At 48.3% G+C, this 19,858-nt stretch overlaps 5 protein-coding genes across 5 annotated transcripts; 2 read left to right on the forward strand and 3 right to left on the reverse strand.

Annotated features, from left to right (window-relative positions):
• Positions 1–27: 27 nt before the first annotated feature.
• On the forward strand, positions 28–378 carry PG994_006933 (uncharacterized protein; the record flags this gene model as incomplete). The annotated part of the gene is made up of 1 exon (XM_066858342.1): positions 28–378. One exon carries the CDS (start codon positions 28–30, stop codon positions 376–378), a length of 351 nt encoding a protein of 116 aa, XP_066717611.1.
• Positions 379–2,847: 2,469 nt separating this feature from the next.
• On the reverse strand, positions 2,848–3,129 carry PG994_006934 (uncharacterized protein; the record flags this gene model as incomplete). The annotated part of the gene is made up of 2 exons (XM_066858343.1): positions 2,848–2,913; positions 2,965–3,129. 2 exons carry the CDS (start codon positions 3,127–3,129, stop codon positions 2,848–2,850), a joined length of 231 nt encoding a protein of 76 aa, XP_066717612.1.
• A 1,500-nt stretch (positions 3,130–4,629) lies between these two features.
• PG994_006935 (DNA damage-responsive transcriptional repressor) lies at positions 4,630–6,673 on the reverse strand (the record flags this gene model as incomplete). Its single annotated transcript, XM_066858344.1, has 4 exons — positions 4,630–4,711; positions 4,758–6,265; positions 6,324–6,495; positions 6,546–6,673. 4 exons carry the CDS (start codon positions 6,671–6,673, stop codon positions 4,630–4,632), a joined length of 1,890 nt encoding a protein of 629 aa, XP_066717613.1.
• Positions 6,674–13,689: 7,016 nt separating this feature from the next.
• PG994_006936 (uncharacterized protein) lies at positions 13,690–14,590 on the reverse strand (the record flags this gene model as incomplete). The annotated part of the gene is made up of 2 exons (XM_066858345.1): positions 13,690–14,115; positions 14,168–14,590. The coding sequence occupies 2 exons, from the start codon at positions 14,588–14,590 to the stop codon at positions 13,690–13,692; spliced, it is 849 nt and encodes a 282-aa protein (XP_066717614.1).
• Positions 14,591–17,684: 3,094 nt separating this feature from the next.
• PG994_006937 (Protein kinase-like domain) lies at positions 17,685–19,834 on the forward strand (the record flags this gene model as incomplete). The annotated part of the gene is made up of 4 exons (XM_066858346.1): positions 17,685–18,244; positions 18,294–18,557; positions 19,109–19,148; positions 19,202–19,834. The coding sequence occupies 4 exons, from the start codon at positions 17,685–17,687 to the stop codon at positions 19,832–19,834; spliced, it is 1,497 nt and encodes a 498-aa protein (XP_066717615.1).
• Positions 19,835–19,858: the final 24 nt, after the last annotated feature.

The following is a 19,858-nucleotide window of genomic DNA, read 5'->3' on the forward strand; positions in this document are numbered from 1 at the left end:
CCCCCTGTCGTGGTCTGGGCGGAAACCATGACTGATCCCCTCCTCGTCCTCCGCTGCGAGAGCCAGACTCCGTGCGTACTTGTTGGTTCTCTCTTTAGGAAGGACGCTCTCGAACAGGTTACCTCGGGCTACAGCTTCTGCAACTACGTGTGTCCAACTTTCGAATCGCACCCGTCATGGTCTGATCAAGTCGTAGTTCGAGAAACTATTGATCTTCCGGGCATTTACAAACTTGATTTAGAGGCCTGGAGTAATGACTGGGAACTCCTGGACTCAGTGAAGACCCGGGATTTCGAAGTACGAGGTCCTGATGCTGAAAAAACTCAGAAGTGTAAGGCACCTTTTTCATGTGGTTCATCTTTGGCTATAGTCAACTAAGTACCACCCTAGAAGACCGAATGCTGTTGGCACGGGTGCCGGGATAGGCGTGCCAGGATGGGTGACAGAGATACAGGAAGTCTCTCAGAGCTACTTGGACACAATTTTCGTCATTTCGCTGGTTGTGTGTGGCCCACAGCCACATTATACTCGCTAGGATCACACGGACACCCTCTGGATATATGCCTTCTGACGTTCTAGAACTGCCTTCTCGTTAGTGTAAGCTCTTCGCTTGCGGCGGCTGTAACTGGACCGCTGTCGAAAATCTCACTTCTCAGCTCCTGAAGCCTAGTAGCCCCCGCACCGGTACCAATTACAGTGATTGGAACTTAATACAATGTTTGCTTCTTAGAGCACGCTGCATTCAAGCCAATGACATTAGCTCGGTATATTCGGGTACATGGGTATTGCAGCCTAGGTGTCTTGTCCCAACACAGCAAAGCGCGCATGGCTGTGATGAGTGGGTAGGGTCGGGTAGCCATTTGGCCAACCGGGAGGTAAATCTCTCCAGAGCTTATCACTTGGCATGCGCAACTCCGTCCACGCAATATAATATATTTGGTCGTTAATCTATGCATGTCATGAACCAACCCGAGATGCAAACACTACCCGCGTTCCAGGCCTGGAGAAGATCTGCACGCCGTTTGAATGAGATGTGAGATGGTGTCATCAAACTACGATTAGTATCATATATATCTTGGACCAAAGAAACTCCTTGATGCTGTGAACTTCTCCGGCGAACTGACGATTCAGCATCATGTTTCTCCCCCTAATTCTAGGCTACGTTCTGGTTGGCCTTCTGTCCAGCAGTCTAGCTGCACTCGACGTTTTTTGGACTCGGCGGTATCGAAAGCTGCCAAGTAATCGAAACCGGCAATACATCTTCTGCCACGCCTATGCAAAAATATTCGACACAATTGTTTACGTCGATGCCTCAGTTGCTCTCATAGGCTTGGTCATATTCGCCATCCTTGGCTGCCAACGCAAGACGCCATGGCTGATGGCAGCGCCTTTGATCTACCATTCTCTATCTGTCGTGGTATGTCTTTCTACACGCCACTAGGGTGGGCTTACTATTGACATGTCAAACAGCGACGGACCTGGATCCGGGGTTGGGATCTCAGCACAGGCTCACTCGGCAAGGCTGGGAGTTATCTCAAGATCTGTATCGTTATTCTATGGGGTATTGCATCCTTCGGTGCACTCTGTACAACTCTGATCCTTGGCCCAACGTTGGTCCAGCCATTCAAATTGAACCACATGATCTTGTTTACATGCTCGATTGATGGAATTCACTCATGGGTCAAGGGCTGCTACACCTTTCACAAAGCTGGTCCCTGGTCTATGACGAGGAGCGCGTGCAGTCTCTTCTGTACATGGTTAGGCCTTCTGTTGGTAAACACTGCCTCATTTTTTCTTTATTTCGGAGTCAACCAAGCGACAGAAGCATTATTACTTGTGAGTTGAACCTCTACTTTATATAGTGACCAGTCTAACTAAGATTATAGGAATCCTGTGCTATTTATCTTGTATTAGCCTTTACGTCTTTACTATTACTTCACAAAGCAAGAAGCTCATTGGCACTGACTGAGATACCAAGAGTTCGCGAGAGTTCATATATTATTTGATTGCTTAAATATATACAGTATAATAGAATCTACCTCTGCTACGGAAAGCTCACTTGTGTACCGTGTTACTCGTAATGAGAGCTATCTTCTCAAGCCCTTCGTGCCTTCAAACGCACGTACAATGTCCCTACTTACCCACTTTCCACTCACCCATATATCGTTACTGGCATCGCAACCTTGCCAGTGCACTTTGTACCATTTATGACCCTTCCTCTTGCGGCAAGACGTGATCATTGCCCCTGTACCGATGCCCTCAAAGCAAGAGTCAAATTCATCCGTCAATTCCCTACTAATGTCCCTTTTCTTGGTCCAGCTTTGGGACCCGTCTGCCCAGCGTAAGAGATACAATGTGCCATAACGTGAGATGATATGATCAATATCATATATACCGCCGGTCCCTTTGTTTTCGCTTAGTAATAAATCGATTTTGTAGATAGGGGTATAACATAAAGCCGTCTTGAACACAAGTATGTTGTTCTTCAGATGCACCAGGTCACCGAGTCTCAACACTTATTCTTTGGCGCTTGGGTGATAGACCACTGGCTTCTTCGATGACTTCGGGGGATGATAGCCTTCGTCTCGATGGCTCATTGGAGCTTATTGGTTAGGGTCTCTCGTGGTTTGTCAGGGATTCTCGTTGAATGCCAGTCGCATTGGTTGGTGCGATAGCCGGAGAAGTGACCTCGGCACTGTACCCAACCGCAATCTCTCTGGTTGTAACAATGCCATTCCCAGAGGGTCTGTCTTGAAAAGTAAGAGACGTAGTATTTTCTGGAATCGCCTTCGTTAACAGTCTCGACTCTTCTCAGTGGGCAAGCGACTCCTCCGTCAGCCGATCTAACTACATCCTCCTGGCCAGTGTCTCCTTCGTCACCTCCTGCAATTCCTCCTTGCGGGCCAGAATTTCCTAGGTCAGTTGAGCCAACTCCTCCTTTTTAGTCAGTATCTCCTACCTTACTTCTGTCAACTCCCCTTTACGGGCTATTGTGCGATTTGCCGACGACTCCAACGCTTCTTCTCGGTCCAGCATGTCCGCCACCAACCGGTCCAGCGAGCTGCTCTCCTGTCTTAACTGTTCCAGAGACTTATCGTAGGCCAGCTTCGGCTGCATCGGCTGCCCCATCACCTCCTCGCCGGCTAGCTTCTGTTGCCCCAGATGCTACTGGTTGCGCGCCACCTCAGCATATCTCCATCCCATATTGTGATTTGCAACTGTTTCCGTTATCGGGAAGCATTCTGATCCGGGAAACACTGTTCTCTCGAGCATGTAGTCATTCGAGGGAGAAGAGAATGCCAATTGTTGAGACGAAAGGTTTGGAGAGTATGGCGAGTGCAATCGCGGAATTTGACCCAACGGCTTAGGAGGCTCCGGTTGGCTTCGCAAGTGTCGTACACCAGGCCATCGGAAATGAGTGAGCTCATTCTCGTCTCTGAAATTTCCACCAAGCTTTTGGCTGGTTGCGAGAAGTTCAGGGGACGGTAGACTCAAAGCCTTGCCTGCAAAGAAATGATCATCGTTGCAGTTGAAAGGTGTGTCATTGCGTATTTATCAATGGCGCATAATCTCGAGCAGCTCCCGAGTTTTGCAAGTAGCTGGAACAGATACCTCAGCAACCTCAGTCAGTCAAGGGTGGCATTCGAACACCACGAGAACAGCATCATCGATGTGTGCGCTTGGAGCTTAGTCCCACGGCACTGGGAAGCAAACTCATACCACGCATCACTTGACCTAGGGGCTGGTGATATGATAAGCATTTAGTGTCTGCGAGGTGGATGTATGGTTTGAAGGGACGCGAAGAAAAGGATCGATGTGGATAGGACTCGAGCGGAATACCACATGGTACATCCGTGTGGGTAATAGTTGCAATTAGGTCTACACAAACGATTTCCAATCAACTCTTATACGATATACACCCACTTGCCGTGGCTATCACTTTGCTTCGGTTGTGTAAGGGTCCAGACTGAGTGGTGCACTCTAACGTCTATTGTCTCTATGTACAAGAAGAATTCTCTGAGGAGAGAAAGATTCTCCCTAACTACCGTACGAATGTTACCTATCTATATACGTGCCTCTGTTCTTGTGCGTATGTGCTCGGCATTGCCAGTAGGTTCTATGGGGAGCTGGGAATGCCGATCAGTGGGTCACGAATGGGGCCGGGGGCCCTGAGTCTTATTGACAGGGGTTCATCCCATAACAGGTTGTTGCGGAAGCCTTGGGGGTCTAAATATATAATGTCAGCAATAACATGACTACACCAAGCCAGGGGATGCGAATTTGTGAGCGCTTATCGACTGACCTTACAGACATCGCATAAACATGGGCCCGGTAGAGATTCTTTCGACCAGTCTACCGTAATCTCGTCCCCATGATGTATGTCAAATCTAGCCACAAGCAAGAGGCGATAGAGTCCTGAAACCCTTCGGCCAACCAAATCAGCCGTGGGACGGCACGCATGGTTTACTAGACGAAGCGTATTGCCGAAGCCCCTGCAATGGAGTTGACATACAGGTATATCTGTGTCCAAATCGTTACGCACCATATCAATGGTCATACCGTCATCATATGTTCCTGGTTTGCAAATCTTCCCGAAGAACTGACCGATGCAGCTTCCTTGTTCGTAGGTCACTTGGCCGAGTTCCCCAATGGCTTGCAAACCAAGCCCCTTTTCCCCGTAGTCCGCAATCCGATACCGGCGTTGTTGAAACTGCTGATTTATACAGTCACACTCGTTTTCTGAGCACATTTCACACCTGCTCATTCCTGATTGAACCGATAAAGGGTTAGAAGGCCATGTCCAGCCCGCTGGCCAGAATGTAGGCCGTCCCCATTCCTGGTCTAGAACGTGTTCGTGGTCCTCTGTGATGCGTATAGGCTGAACCGCCTCGACTGCATCCTTCGATGAGGTATCGAACTCGAACGTGAATTCGACATCTTCGGCTGTACCCGAGATGATGTGGAGAAACCGCTTCCCAGCAAAGTCCAAGGCGTCGAGCACTGATTCCAAGGCATCAACCCTTGGGCTGCGGCACCTCTCAAATGGCTTGACGGTCCTCTCGGTTGGCAGAAAACACAGAATCCCTTCGCGTCCATTGCAAATGGATAACCATTTTCTTCCGTTCTCTACCTCTTTGTGCAGGCGGCGCCTTTCCGACTTGTCATGGGAATTGGTCAAATACTCGTCGAAAACAATGCACGACACCCTATCTTGACCTTCTGTTCTGGTTTGGTTGATGGCATGAGCAAGGCACATCTGGGAATATCGAAGAAGCAAGGTGTCCAGTCCTGATCTATCGGCGAGCTTGATGATTCTACTCATCAATCTCTTGCTTGAAACGGGACGGTACTCTGCCAGAAACGCATCACAAGCATCAATTCTCCGCCAACTTCTCACTAGTTCCTTGAATCGTTCAATCGAATTGGTGCACAGCAAGTCGGACACCTTAAGCTGGCTTGGCCTCGAATCGTCCAGTCGCTCGGGCGGGGCCGGCAAGGTCTGGTTTACGTTATATTGAGCTCGAACTTCTTCGGTGAAGCAGTCGATCGACGCTGGAGATGGACCACAACGGCTTCCCGGGCGGCACAGCTTGTATCCTGGTGGCAAAAGGGTGTCAGAATCAAGCTTTAGATTGACAGCTTCCGCAAAGTTGACACCCATATTCATGACCTGGTGGTATGCGCATAATAATGTGATGATCACTTCCCCAGGATAGCACGCTTCGATGCTATATGATATCCCATGGCGATCAAGATATGCCGGTGTCACCATGATTCCCTCGTGGCGCACGTCTTGAGCGCAAGAGAAACTGAGACCTCGATCTATAGACAAGGCTCTTTCCAGCTTTTCTTTGTGGGCTGGATACACAATAAGCCATATCTTAGGGGCGCCAGCTATGAGGTAATTTGCAGAGGGGTATCCAAAATCCTCGAAATGTAATGGACTGGGTGTTTTTTCGGCTCCGCTGAGATACCAGTATACAGTTGAGATACCCGCCGCGGTGACCATGGTCTTCAACTTGCCGGAATCCAGCATCAGCTGGTGAGACGCTGAGGGTGGAGGTTCATCGATGTAATAGGGTAGAATGATGGTTGGTGGGCGCTCTAGTGTATTCGACAAATATTTCTGGGGGTCGATGATTGTTCTATTGGATTGACATCCGCTAAGGACGCTAGACCAGTCGGTAGCTTTTCTGGGAGAGGAAAGCTTGACATCGACAATGCCATTGCTGTCCTTTTTCTGATAGCGGAATCCCCTAATAGTCTACCCCTTCTTGCAGTCCGATACGAGACTTGAGGTCGACCGTTGGTGGATTACTGACGGCAATCTTAATATACCCCTTTTGAGCAATACGGGGATCTTCTGAGATGAGTTTCTCCAGTGTCGTTGCGAGTTCAGCGCCGAGGTGAGATGTATCTAGTTTTGTTGCGCCTAAGATGGGTCGGGCGGCACCAGACTCTGAACTATTGTCGATAGCAGGAGGGTATAGACAGCTAGGGGTAGAGATAGATGGTGTTTCTTGTCGATTGCCGAGGTTAGGAACCTCGGTGCGTTGGCGTTGGCTAAGTGCCGTCTGATACCATGATGCCCCGACGGCGCCTGGGCGGACTCTCCATCAGTATCTGATTCTGGTACCGCGACACGTCGAACAGGTGTTGATACACGGGACATCACACTTTGTGAACTTGTGGTTTGTCTTGTTACTCTCCTCGCAACAGCTTTCTTCACGCAAGCCTTACGCCGAATCTTTTTTCGAAGTGTAGGTCGTGATTGACGTGTTAGTCGTCGCGTGCTCCGTGACGCATGATAGCCTGAGATCAGTTTCTCAAGGAGCACATTTGCCTCTGCAACAGTGTGACACAGCTTCGACGAGAAGGATAGGGATACGCCGTCGCTGTCGTGATGAACCCCAGAACGGGTGTCATGAACTGATTGAGAAGAGATACACTGCCTGGCCCTTCTTAATGATGTGAGGAGAACCTGCACCCGTGTAATCGTGTCATCAAGAATCTTCGTTGGCTCCATGACTCTGGTTGATCAAGCGGTATTTCGTTGCATAGATATGTAATAGTAAGGGGTCATGACTTTAGTCCGGATACGGGACAAGACGGGGAGTTGGCATGCATGAAGAGAAAAGCGAGTTCATGGGCAGGCGGAAGCAAAGAATCACATATTCAGTCTAGCCAAGGTGACCAAGAATGGGCGTTGGCAACCGTGAAGGGCAGGCCGCCTTTACACAGGCATGTATTAGTACGGAGCCCTGCACACACCACAAATAACAGCATAAGTCGGCAAGGACAAGGAACCTGTTATGCATGCCAGCCAATGCACGGATCACCTGTCCCTTGACGGGGACAGATGATCCGTGCACGAAACGTGTACTTGACTACGTTTGTGGATGGCAATCAGATGGTCGGAAGACTGAATAGGAGTTTGTATAGAGTGTTCTTTATGCTAGCTATAATATTCCTCATACAGTTCGCATTCAGCAGGATATGAGGAACTCAAAAAAGGTTAAGGTACTCTGGATAGACCGTTTTCCATTAACAGCTGCCACGGGCTTTCCAGGTGCAAAGACCCGTCCGACAAACCACAATCTCCCTAATCCATTCAGGAAAAAGCCCAACACGGCAAGCTGGGCAGGCACATATATGATCCAGGCAGCATATGTTGAAGCAAGATTGGCAGATGTGGAAAAGGTGGAACTCCTCGAACCATTCTTTAATACGTAATTCGCAAAACGTATGGCCAGCAGGGGGCTATCAACATTTCGTTCGAAGATATTAGGGTGTTGATCGACTTACCACATGGTGTTATTTTCAGGGTCTCTTGGTCGTCGTAACAAATCTGGCATTGAAGGTCGAATATTTCTCGCAGAACCTGACCTGTTACATTCTCCCGAGCCTCCCATCCCGAACCTTATTGGCGAGAGAAGAATGGTGTAAGCTGATTGGCTATTCTCGTATAAGGCGTTATGTCGGGACTTGGTGTGGGGTGTATCGATGCACTCGGCCTGGTCTCTGACGATGACAATGGGTGGGCCCGTTGATGCAGTGCACTTCCTATCTTGGGAGATTGTGTTCGGGAAATAACCTCTATGATGATAAAAGAGATAACTATGTACAAGAGCCACCTTCCACAATCTGTTTTACAGACTTCAGTTGCTATTGCGAAAAGCCTACGAAGAAGCTGATACAAGAAAACTCAATGAGCCTCAACATGCCCTTAATCGTTCCTGGATATATTCTAGGGTATTCCAGACTTTCCCAGACTCCTTAAACTTCGGGATATTTTCCTTGTCTGGGATAATCTGAAAATAATACCCCTCGCCACTCGCGCAGATTCGAATATCTGTCTCTTTAGTTTGGTGATTACCGCCCTTTGCAATCACAAGAACGCATTCCAGGTCTTCTGAATAGATCCAGTGTCTCTGGCCGATATCCGAGAGTTGCTAACAGTAATGAGATAATGATATGACGCAGGCGAATGGACAGCTTACTGATGGGTGTTTGTCAGTCAAACACCGGAGTGCACTCAGTTCAAACTCTTTAGAACCGATAACACTGATGTAGACTTCGAGTGGTTCGGACTGGCCTATGAGTGTCTGTACTCCTTGCTCCGACCTGGCTTCTGTTACATCACTCAACGAATGTACGCTTTCGTGGGACCCGCGGCTGGCCGCGACGGTGCGCCATAGTCTCAACCGAACAACCGCCCATTCAACGTCGTTCGCCGCGATCCGGTAGGTTGTCAACGCGAGAAAATAATGAAGTATGTAGACAATCTGCAGGGTTAGGTATGACCATGGCCACGCATGCGGGGGCCGTCTTACAAAAAGCATCAGTTCCCAGCTTGCGGGCCAAGCTGCCCAAGACAGCAAGCAAAGCAGTTGTAAGAAGACAACGGCGCGACACCAGGCTCGACATTCGGTGCTGAATGCGTACGACCAGTTCTCCCAGAGACACCAAGTCCCACTGAATGTGCAAAGGAGTAGAATCACAAGCTTACTCAGAAGCTCGAACGACCGAAGCACCCCAACTGCAGCGAAAAGGCCCGCAGTCGCAACGCTCGCGATACCTGGGAGGGCTAGGGGGATGATATGTTGATTAGAGTTAGTACAAAACCCCGTCTGGTTCCGTTCCACGTTGAGTATTCCGAAGCACAATCGCCGCTACCTAAATCAGTATGTATGTACAGAACTAGCTCCTAAACGACGTACCGCAACACTGACACTATGCCATAAACCCGGCAAAAGCACCAGCCAGTAAGCATTCCGTTGATGTCCAAGGGGAAAAAGGACGATGCTGGTGATAGCATTGAGCAGGGCCTCGCCATAATATAAGAGATCAAAAAATACTCTGTCTCTCGAAGACCTCTCTCGTCTCGGTGCTAACGTGACACAAATGTCTACGATAGTAGAAAGAAGGGTGGCAACCAAAATAAGTATCGAAACAGCTAGCGGCACGTTCCATTCATCAAGGGGCGCCATTGTGGAAAGGACAAAGATATGGTCAGATTGGACGGGGTCGAGCGAGGCAATCTGGAGATGACCTGCAGAAGACGTGCATTATATCTGCGAGCAAGTTCTTGCCATCAAGAAAAAGAGGCGAAACCCCTGCCTACACCTCAGCACAGTGGCGTCAATGCCACCGCAAACCATCTGAGACAAGATCACTTTGCGCGGTCAGTACCCAGGGGAGTCAAGGAGGAAGTGTGGATATAGGAACACCCCTACAGATATCACTTTAGTCGAATGTGACGGAGGCGGAAGCGAGGACTAAGACGCTAGCATGGTTCGCTTACAGTCCCTGCAAGTCAGGGCCGACGTACATGAAAGTACCTAGATATCACAGATGAGACGGTTTGCCACTATCGTCATGACGGTGCCCCAAATGATCATCCAACCGCCATCATGCCCTAACCATTATTATTTGGGCTATTCACCCGAACTGACCCTCCAACTTCGCACTCAGTAATGGAGTTGATATTGCCTATCGTATGCTAAGTACCGAGAGCAACTACCCCGTCAAGATAGCTAGTGGCTCGTTTTTGATTAGAGGTATCCTAGTCATTTATGTACCCTTTCCGTGGTGGCTCTACTTTATCGATCAACTTCAACTTGCAACTATAAGTTTTCTGTAAAACCAATATCTTGATGGATTATTTCTCTCCGGATGCTGTATTATTTATGATTCTTATTAGTAATATTATAAGTTGAGAAACGGTATAGATATAGGTAAATATTTACTCGTTGTAGCGGTCTGTCGTAAAACCTCTAGATTGCACCTGGTGCAGAATCCATGACCACACGTCTGCCAGGTCCGAGGCTCCAGGCCTTCTGGTGTCCAGCTGCCCCAAGTGTTATCGATCCTCCCAACACACCAGCCTTTCTTATTGTCTTGATGCCCGCATTTACAACATGTCCAATGGTTTCCTCGTAACTGTTTGAACCGGCAATTCTGAAGTGGACATTCGGCAGGTTGATACTGCAGTTGTGAGTAGATGGGATTTTTACAAATCGTCGTATCACCCGTTTCGATTTTGAAATTCGCCTCCAGGCAGAATAGCCATTTGACCGAAGTATGGTGACATGCATGATAGTATGGGTGTCCGTGACACATATTCAAGATATGTATGCAGAGTTCAGATCGGGATAAAAGCTTCTGGAGCGAGGACCATGGGTAGGCACCGTCTTTCACACGGGTGCCGAGCCAGAGCAAGTGACCTTATATGTTGGCTAGACCTAGGCTTCCCGACCTGACTGGCCTGCTATGTTTGTATAGCAAAATTTATAAGCCATGCGACCTGCGCTGCCAAGCTATAAGAGTATAACTGAATCGAAATAGGATAAGCTGCTATGTAGATCGATGTCTGTGGAAATGCACCTGTCGATCACGCTCTTCATCCGTTTTAAAGCATTTGTATTGGCTGGCTAGACTCTTCGTAGAGGTTGCATTCTGCAACATCCCGTTGGCTAGGTAAGGTGGCTTTGCCTAGGGCATTCTTTCCTGGAATTAGAAAAGCCCAGAGGCCGCAGATAACTTGCATATCGTATCAAGTAAGATGGACGTGTAGCAGGGGTCTGGTTAGTGAACATTATCTGCACATGACAAAGGAGGGAATAAGCAGTGCTTGCCAGCGTCGGATCAGTTCACACCATGATCGGCCTTTAATCTAATAATGGCTTGCACGGCTCCCGTTTATTAGTCGGGAAAGCAAACGTCACCCGCGCGTCAAGTCTATAGGGCCCCTGTAAGTCGGCTAGGAGGGCTGCGTGCCGACGTGATACAATTCACTTCTATATCGATTAGTATGTATAAAAATTTTGTATTACCGGATTTTATTAATACTACACTGAAAACTTTTAAGTGAACTCTCAATTTACCGTTGAAGATATTTACGCCCCAAAAATAATTAACTAGTATCCTAAGCTATATCCTTATTACCTTGCGTCCATTGTTATAGATATAGTCGATGTTCGACGGACATGGAAATTTCCAAGGCAGCTAGCTAATCGAAATAGAGATCATATTTTCTATAATTATAGCCTTCCGAGGTGGATCGAATGAAGAACCCTATACATTATGTACTATTCCCTACAGATGAGGACTGTGTATTGGCACTGGTTCATTTGTGACGTCCACTCGCCTGGTCGATGGGGTATCTTAAACTGATCGACGTGAGCCACTAGTTGGAATCAACTGCATGTGAGGATCCTCGGGGAGCATGATGTACGCATCCGGGATCGTGGCCGAAGCATCCTTGAGCAATCACAATGACCGAAAAGGACGGGGTCAAGGTACGGCTTAGAGCAAGTCACCTCGAGCATAGGCCACATAAAGGGGTACCGTCCTGGTCAGGGGTCTCGATGGGTTCCCCAGACGAGGGATAAGGTTTGGATTCCAATTCGATGGTCATGCGGTCTTGTTTGTTTTCTAGGCTTGTACGAGAAAGCGGCATGACAAGGTGAGAATTCCCATTGCAACGTAGTCGGAGATGTCTTGACCGGGAGCTTCTCCGGTCTGTTCTTGACTGCCCAGACTACAAAGAATGATCCCATGCATAATACATTTATGGACTGGAGCAGGTCATATGCGGGAGTGGTTTGCGGATACATACGCAGATTTATGCGGTTGCTTCCAATACTTTGCATAGGACCTCGACTTGTTTCTTGCTTCGTCTTGTCGATCTGACGATGCCTCTAGACCAGGGATCACTGTTAATGCTGACCAACGATGATACGATGGCTTGCATATATGTAAAGGGCCAGCACTTTGAGCAGGGGTCGTGCTGGACGGATTCGAACGCGGTTCAGGAAAGAATATCTCGGCTAGATCTTATTGGAATAGCCTCAGGGAAGAAGTTCAGCATCGACTGTTGTTGCACACTGTCCCCCTACCGGAGCTGGTAGAGTGGGTAGGGGCAGCGTCACGGTCAGGGGCCACACCTTGCCGTGGACCAGGGTGTAAGATAATGTACGATTATGCTATTCAACCCGCAAGTTATTGCTGTCTAGGTAGGGCAGGTTAGCCATTCTGTTCGTGGATGGGCATTGTGACCTAGAGATATTGATAGGCAAAGCTACAGGCCTATTCACAAACATGCAAGGCCACAGAAGGCGAGCGGCTAGCTGACCTACTTCGCCAGAAGCTGGCCAGTTCTGGGAGCTCAGCAGGAGCCAGACTGGTGCACGACTATCATTGTAAGGAGTCATGCAGGCTAGCTTCTACCCAAACAATCAGGCAGTTCTGACCTTCCTTGCAGGCAGTTCTGACCTTCCTTGCAGTTGTCAGCTGGCGTACCGCAACTTTTCCTTGGCAAAACGCAAAACCGAAGCTCCTCTTTAATGGGTATCCACCTTGTCGAAAAGCATGCTTAGGCGCAAACTTTATTACGTAATTACCTTACTTACCCTTACTGAATGGAAGTAGGAGGGGCAGAGAGATCAGGCACAAATTGCCCCTCCACGCCTGAACAGAGCAACAAGAAATGCTGTTTCCGTCATCTAGCTATGTTGACGAGCATTTCTCAACACGCTATCTCCTACAGTCCTGTATTCTGCTGTACCTCTTACGAGCATCTGGAATCGACTTTTCCAAGTCTTCAGTACAGACTCACATTGGAAACAACTATTGATACACTATCTTCGAGAGCGCTGACACCTCATGGTATGTTTTCACGATCCCTGTAACCATAGCCACGTCTTTGTTTAACCTCCTTCCCTCTAGTCTTTCCAAGTCGAGAAGCTAGACGAAGAAGTGAATTTCGACGATGCCTCGACGGCGGCGAGGTGGATTGAGGGAGCCAACCAAACAATACATTGGCGAAAATGTTTCATATGGGTCTACGAGGCCGGGAAGAACCGAACCACCAACGACCAAACATGATGTCTGTGATGGGAGTGGGAAAGTACCCTGGGGTGTGTCGCTGTATGTTGGCGGTACGAACGGAAAGGTAAAGTTTTAGCCAGGTGGGATCAGAACTTCGCCAGATCTATTTGTACAGTTTATCCCTGATCTTTGAGCCTGCCTCAAGACCCAGAGGTACAAAGAGATGAGCGCTCGCATCAGCATGGTGCGAGATCACCATCGACACGCATCGCGTACAATGCTGCACGTATTTGAGCTCCTTTTGATACTCGAGACTCGATTCGAACGCCTTCTTCACCAAGTCTCCAAACAGTTTTGTTATCGTATCGTAACGGCACCCTTGAAGTGTGAGAGAGTGATTTGGCAGAATTTTACCACCCCAGGAAGGCAGACGTATCGAAGTCCAGCTGTAGTCTCTAAATCGACTTCGAATATTTCTCTGGCTATGCGTTCAATCTTGTTCTCTGTAATCTCTATTGACAACTGGCATTCGAACGTGTCCGAGTTGGTGGCGGGAAACGACATTGTAATGGCAGCTACCAAGACATCTGGGTTAGCTGGATGAGGCGTTCTTCGAATCGCGCTCGAGATGAATGGAGGGAAAAGATCGGTAGCGTCCCGAAGCGATGCGTTGTATAGGATATGCCGGGCTGCTAGGAATGTATTGGGAAGAATGGCAGCATCCGTACGTTTCTCGCTTGAAGTCGCGTGCTCGGTGGATGAGCCAGCAGGACTGCACGTGGGCTGAGCATCGTCATCGATTATACCTAAATCTTTTGTCAATAGGGGCCAATACCAAGTAGACACAGAGATCGTTACGACGTTTTGGCGCATGCGACATCGCAAGGCGCACAGCCTCTTGTGGGAGACTGGCAACTTTCTCCTCCACTTCTGGGTTGATTATTTGGTACACTTGTTCCGCTACTAATTGTCGAAATTCGTCGCTCTCTTCAAGCTGCTTTGCGACACGTTTACAATCGGCCTTGCCTGGAAAATGAGATGCAGTCTCAGCAGCTCGCGAGACGAGAAGATATCCAAACCAGGCTGAAAAGCCTTTGTCCAGGAAAGTCTTGTCTGTCAGGACCTTATTCCATGCCTGCACGAAGTTCGAGGGTGGACGATCGAAGCTCCTGAGCTTGTTGAGAATAATTTGGGCAGCCCAAAGCGGGCCGTTCGGAGGTGTATCAACTTCACCCTGCACCTGCGGAGCAGCATCCATGGTCTCCAGGATGGTTCAGAAAACAAGTGAAAGAGGGAACTAAACCTCAAGATACTAGGATGGATGGATAAGATAACAAATTAAAAAAGTAGGTAGATTAGAAAGAGGGGTAGGTCAGAAGGCAGGTAGGTCAGAGGGTAGGTCAGAAGGCAGGTACGTCAGAGGGTAGGTACGTCAGAGGTAGGTAGGTAGATCAGAAAGATAAAAATAGCGTTTACTGCGCAACGGTGCACTGTCTACATCGCATCGGAGGCTGATAAAGCCCCTTCCAAATGTATCATCCTATTAGTGGTTACCGGGTGATGGCACTGTATGGGGTTGTGACAAGTCATATAAAGATGAGAAGGAAGAGCAGATCATATGGAGCTGACCGGTCAGGTTAGGGAAGTTCGTGCTAGCAGAGGAGCTAGTGTGCACAGACCATGTTATTAGGTCCCCTTAGTGGGGCCCATCACCGGGTTAGTGAGTGTGGTCAAGGTACATACTACTTGGCTACGGCTCAAGTGCACGTGAGACCTAGCGCACCTAATACTTCCGTAACTCTACAAATCTTCAGCAAGACTTTGATCTTCGGTACTTTCTTCATTTGCAAGGTAGACGAGTCTTTCATTCTAAACAACGGCTATCAAAATACCCCGTTATGCAACACACGTCTCGAATATGTCTCTGTACCCACGGCTATATATCCCTTCGCAGGTAAACATGAGCCCTAACGTCCGTTGACAGCCCGAAGCTGCACCTGCTAAGGTGATTTTCATCACACCAGCCAGCCGGCCTCAGCTTTCGGAAGGGACCAAAATCCCACTCCGACTTCGAATGAATGCTTGCATGTCAGTAGTAGAGACACAACCAAGGCCCCTACCCCACGTTACCTTCTAATTACAATGTCTGCTTGCATGCGCCTATAGCTGGACGGGATACATGCGGTAGGGTACATAGCCTTGCATATATGTAAATAAAAGGCAGCCAATCAATCATATTGCCATCACTTCAGTGAAGGCTGGTTTTTGATAGTACAGCACCATCACCAGGGTCCTGCTTGTGTGCACGGGTCATAGGTACTTGCGAAGTTAACCAACCCCTCTCGGTCTGTTCAGGGTCACTCGTGGTATCATCGTCTCAGACCTCTGCGTTCCGTGTAATGAGATGGGCATGTGGATGATTAAGAGCTGCATTCAAGGCATGCATTCGTTCCGTTGCTCTCAACGGTACCCCCTAGCGGGTCGAACGTCTCCTATCTATCCTACATACCGCGTCTTCGCCCAGGCACATCAACATCACTCTCTTCGCCCTTAAACGCCGGCCCATGTACCACGGTCGAAAAAGCGGCCATGCTTGATATTGGCTACAGTATCATTCACACCATCACACATCCGTATTTCTGTTACCTTCATCATCCCCGGAACAGGGGGCGCCATCGACGGCTTAGGAATACTTTCTCGATTAATCATACACGTAAGTACCGTGTTCATGTAGTTTAGTTTCCCTTGTAGATGTTCACAGCAGGCTCGTGTAGATAGTATTGAGACGATGGCATACAGCATGGCGAATAGTGTTAATAACGCATCGTGATCTCAACTTATACTATACGTATATTTATACCATAAGTTCGCTGTTCAGATATACAGGCTGGACCAACCCCACTTGCTCTACAAGCACTTGATCTCTACGATGACATTCGCTGTGAGAGATCTTTTACTCACCCCAACATTTCTAAATCCTTGTGCCCCGCTGTCCAAATAGGCACTCTGCCCGGTGTGACGAAGTGTGCTATCATGCATGAGTTATCCCTACGAGAGAAAGTGCGACGATAAATCACAACCGCAGATGCTTGCAGTGCATGATGGTACTACAGATCTATTTATGTAGAATCGGATGTAGGCCCTTTAATTGGACTTGTGACACCTTCCTCTGGATCGCCTTTTATTTGTGGCATTCTGCAGATATTGCGCATGCTCATGGGCAGGCAATACTTGGGAGTGGCTTGCGGATACATACGCAAATTCTTGCGGTTGGTGTCAAGGCCGACAGAGCTGGCCATCAGCCCGCAACACTCTACATGAATCTCGATGCTTATTTCTTGGTTTGTTTCAGCCCCGCAGTATCGTTCTGACGACGCCTCTGGATCAGGGACCAGTGTTGACGCCGGCCAACGATGGCACGATGGCTTGCATATACGTATAGCTTCAGCGATACAGGAGGGGGTCATGTTAGACGGGTTCAAACGCGCCTCAGAAGGAGATCTCGGCTGGGTATTACTGGGATGACCGATGGAAAGAGGATCAGCAGTGGCTGTTATTATACACAGCCCTTATACTCGGAGCTGGTAGAGGCGGGCCAGTAACAGTGAGCAGGGGCAGTATCACAGCCAAGGGTCATGGGATGCGATTTTCGCTGAGCTGGTACTTTGAGTGACTGCAGACGAAGTTCATGAACTTCTGTCGGTCAAGGGTCAGATATACTGTTTGGACTACCCTGCCAGCGCAAATCAAGTAGACAAATACATTTAGACTAGTACTGCAGCCCATAAGGTGACCAGGTTCGTGCTCGGCATCATGGATCTAAGAGCCCGCATACTGGTCGACCACGGCGGTAATTAAGCACTGATTAGTCTCCTTAACGGTACGTGTTGGCGGTGTCTGTGGCAGTATCTATCCCCGAAACCCATTGGACTACTTTAATAGTCGAGTACTTAGAGCCCGTTGTGTAAAAGGCGTGTGGGACTTTGGTTTTATACATTAGGCCAATACTAATGCAACTGACATATAAACCATAACCAATCAATAGGACGGATAATGGACATAGTAGGACAACATCGTCCATTTGGGCGCCAGATGAGAATCTTCGAACATACCAGAACACCGCCATAATCGTATTGTATACACCATGATGTAGCGGCGACCCCCTCCCCCAAAAGTATAATGTATGCGAGGGATTGCGTCCCGCCATATCGGATCGATAGTGCCAAGGAAACCATCTTTCCGGGAAGCCCAACGACCTTACTACATGCTGACTTGATGGGCAGATATAAAAACCATGACTCTAGACAACCACTTTAATAGCTCTCTCTCGTTTCGGTCACTCATCTGGCACCATGGCCATATCAATAGATACTCTTCTGAAAGAGCACCTACCAGTGGCCCAATTCATCCATCATGCATCACCATCTCTCACTGAGAAACAGTGGCCTCACGATATAGGCAGGATCACGAACCATACGTCCCATCCAGCATCGTGGCAAGGGGTGCATCGCTTTCTTGGACCAGGTCTCGACCTGGCCAACTACGATGCCACTTATGAATGCCCATCGTCCGTACCTCGCCTGAATACTGCCGTCCATTCACTTAATACAAAAGTCGAGAGAATCGTCATGGAAGCAGAGGTACAGCGTGACTTTGATAGGAACCTCGGTCTGCCTTTAGCATTGGCATTTCAAAGTGCGCCGTTTCTTGAGGAGCGCAGTCAGGCTGGTCCCCCCAGTTCTACCACATCATCTAAGACTATTGACAGCTTCTTCTCCTTTGGTCGAGGATCACATGAGATTCCTTGTATCATTGGAGACTTGAAGAAACCTGGTACTATTAAACCACGAGAATGGAATCGAGCAGAGACAATGTCTTCATTGTCAAACAAGCTCGGGCAGGAAATTCGGGGGTACGTATAGTCAATCTAATCTAAAGTTCGTATACTAACTAAGAGCCAGTTACGCGCATCTGTACAAATGCCCTCAGGTCTTTATCTATGACAGTCTTCATCTTCTCTTGGTCCAATTCCAGGCGAGAAACCAGGATGAGATCAAGAATGCGCAATGTCCAGTCGATGTATGGGTCTTACCACGATTAACTCATGACGTCAATGTGTGTACTGTTCGATACGCACTTTACTGGATGGCCTGTAGGGGCCTAATGCGGATTATGGGACAGCAAGCCGCAGACCTCGAATGGGGTGGATGGACTCGAACCTTTCAGTATTTTTCAGGGAGGCCTATTTGGTCAGGCCCGGGAGTCGAGCCTACTTTCTTTCACCCTCTTGGCGTGACTCGAAGGTTTAATGACCATCAAGGCTACTTCTACTGGTATTATACGGATGACTATAGTGATAGTAGTACACCAGATACACGGACGCTGTGGTAAACGGGATTGATGAGGCAATCATACATGAGGCAATTCGGGCAATAGAACCTTCACCAGTCTACTTACTTCATAGGGCTCTCAACAGCTCCGGTACAATGGTCGACATAGCAGAACTTGTTTATAAAGGTTGTCTAATATTTCTCGTCGTTGTAACGTGCTTCAGCATCCCACTGCAAATGCACAGATCTGAAATGTCATTTCTCACCAGAAATTACCCCAACTGGGATAAATCGGATTGGTTTTCCTTGCGAGCCAATAATAGGTCAGATAATCGATAACAGTGGGGTAGGACGCTGTTGTGCTGATTATTTATTGTTTGAGCTGTAATTCGCAGTGGAAGAAATATTTGTTTCTCCATCTTCACCCGCTTCACAGTGTGTACCAGTCAGACCCCTTCAGAACCCACTGATTCATATGGCGCTATGGTAAGCATCTCTGGCCAGTTCATCTGAATGTATTTAACTTAGACGCGTTCTAGAATTTCACTCTTGGTTCGGAAACAATACAAGCACTTTCAGCCGACCAGGTCGACCCCGAGCGTACCGTATACCGTTTGGAACTACAACAAACCTGGTCGCTTTTCTTCTGCCGACATTTACCTACTGTTTTTCGCTGGGCCAAAGAACAATGGCCTTCCTGGTTTTTACCTCAGGTTGTTTATCTAAAGCAGCGTAAAGCTGGCTGGGATACAGAATTCGAACTCGAGAAGAGAGCGTACGATCTTCTTAGACCAATCCAAGGCATCCATATCCCTTATTTCTTCGGTGAAGGAATATATAAGGGATGTCCAGCACTCGTATTATCGGAGGTTCTTGGGGATAGGCTTGATAAGCTGGAAACGAAACCTGAAGAAGACGTCGACTTCAAAGCGAAGCTGTCCGAAATCTTTCGGGTGTTTGCCGAACACAGTATAACATATGAAGACGCCAGACTTGACAATCTATTTCTGGTTCAGGGGCGCGTAATGGCGGTCGACTTGGAAAAAGTGCGGTTTGATCCTATTATGGACTGGAAGGACAGTGACAACTGTGGGAATGTGAATTCCCTCATGTTCGATCTTCGATTTCAACGCGATCCTCAGAATCTGAATCCTGACGACTACATCCTATAAACCTCTGATCGCCCAGGACTTGGC

The sequence above is a fragment of the Apiospora phragmitis genome (genome assembly GCF_038363925.1).
Source record: "Apiospora phragmitis strain CBS 135458 chromosome Unknown utg000006l:1.0-5683423.0:1.0-5690449.0, whole genome shotgun sequence".
Classification (NCBI taxonomy): Eukaryota; Fungi; Ascomycota; class Sordariomycetes; order Amphisphaeriales; family Apiosporaceae; genus Apiospora; species Apiospora phragmitis.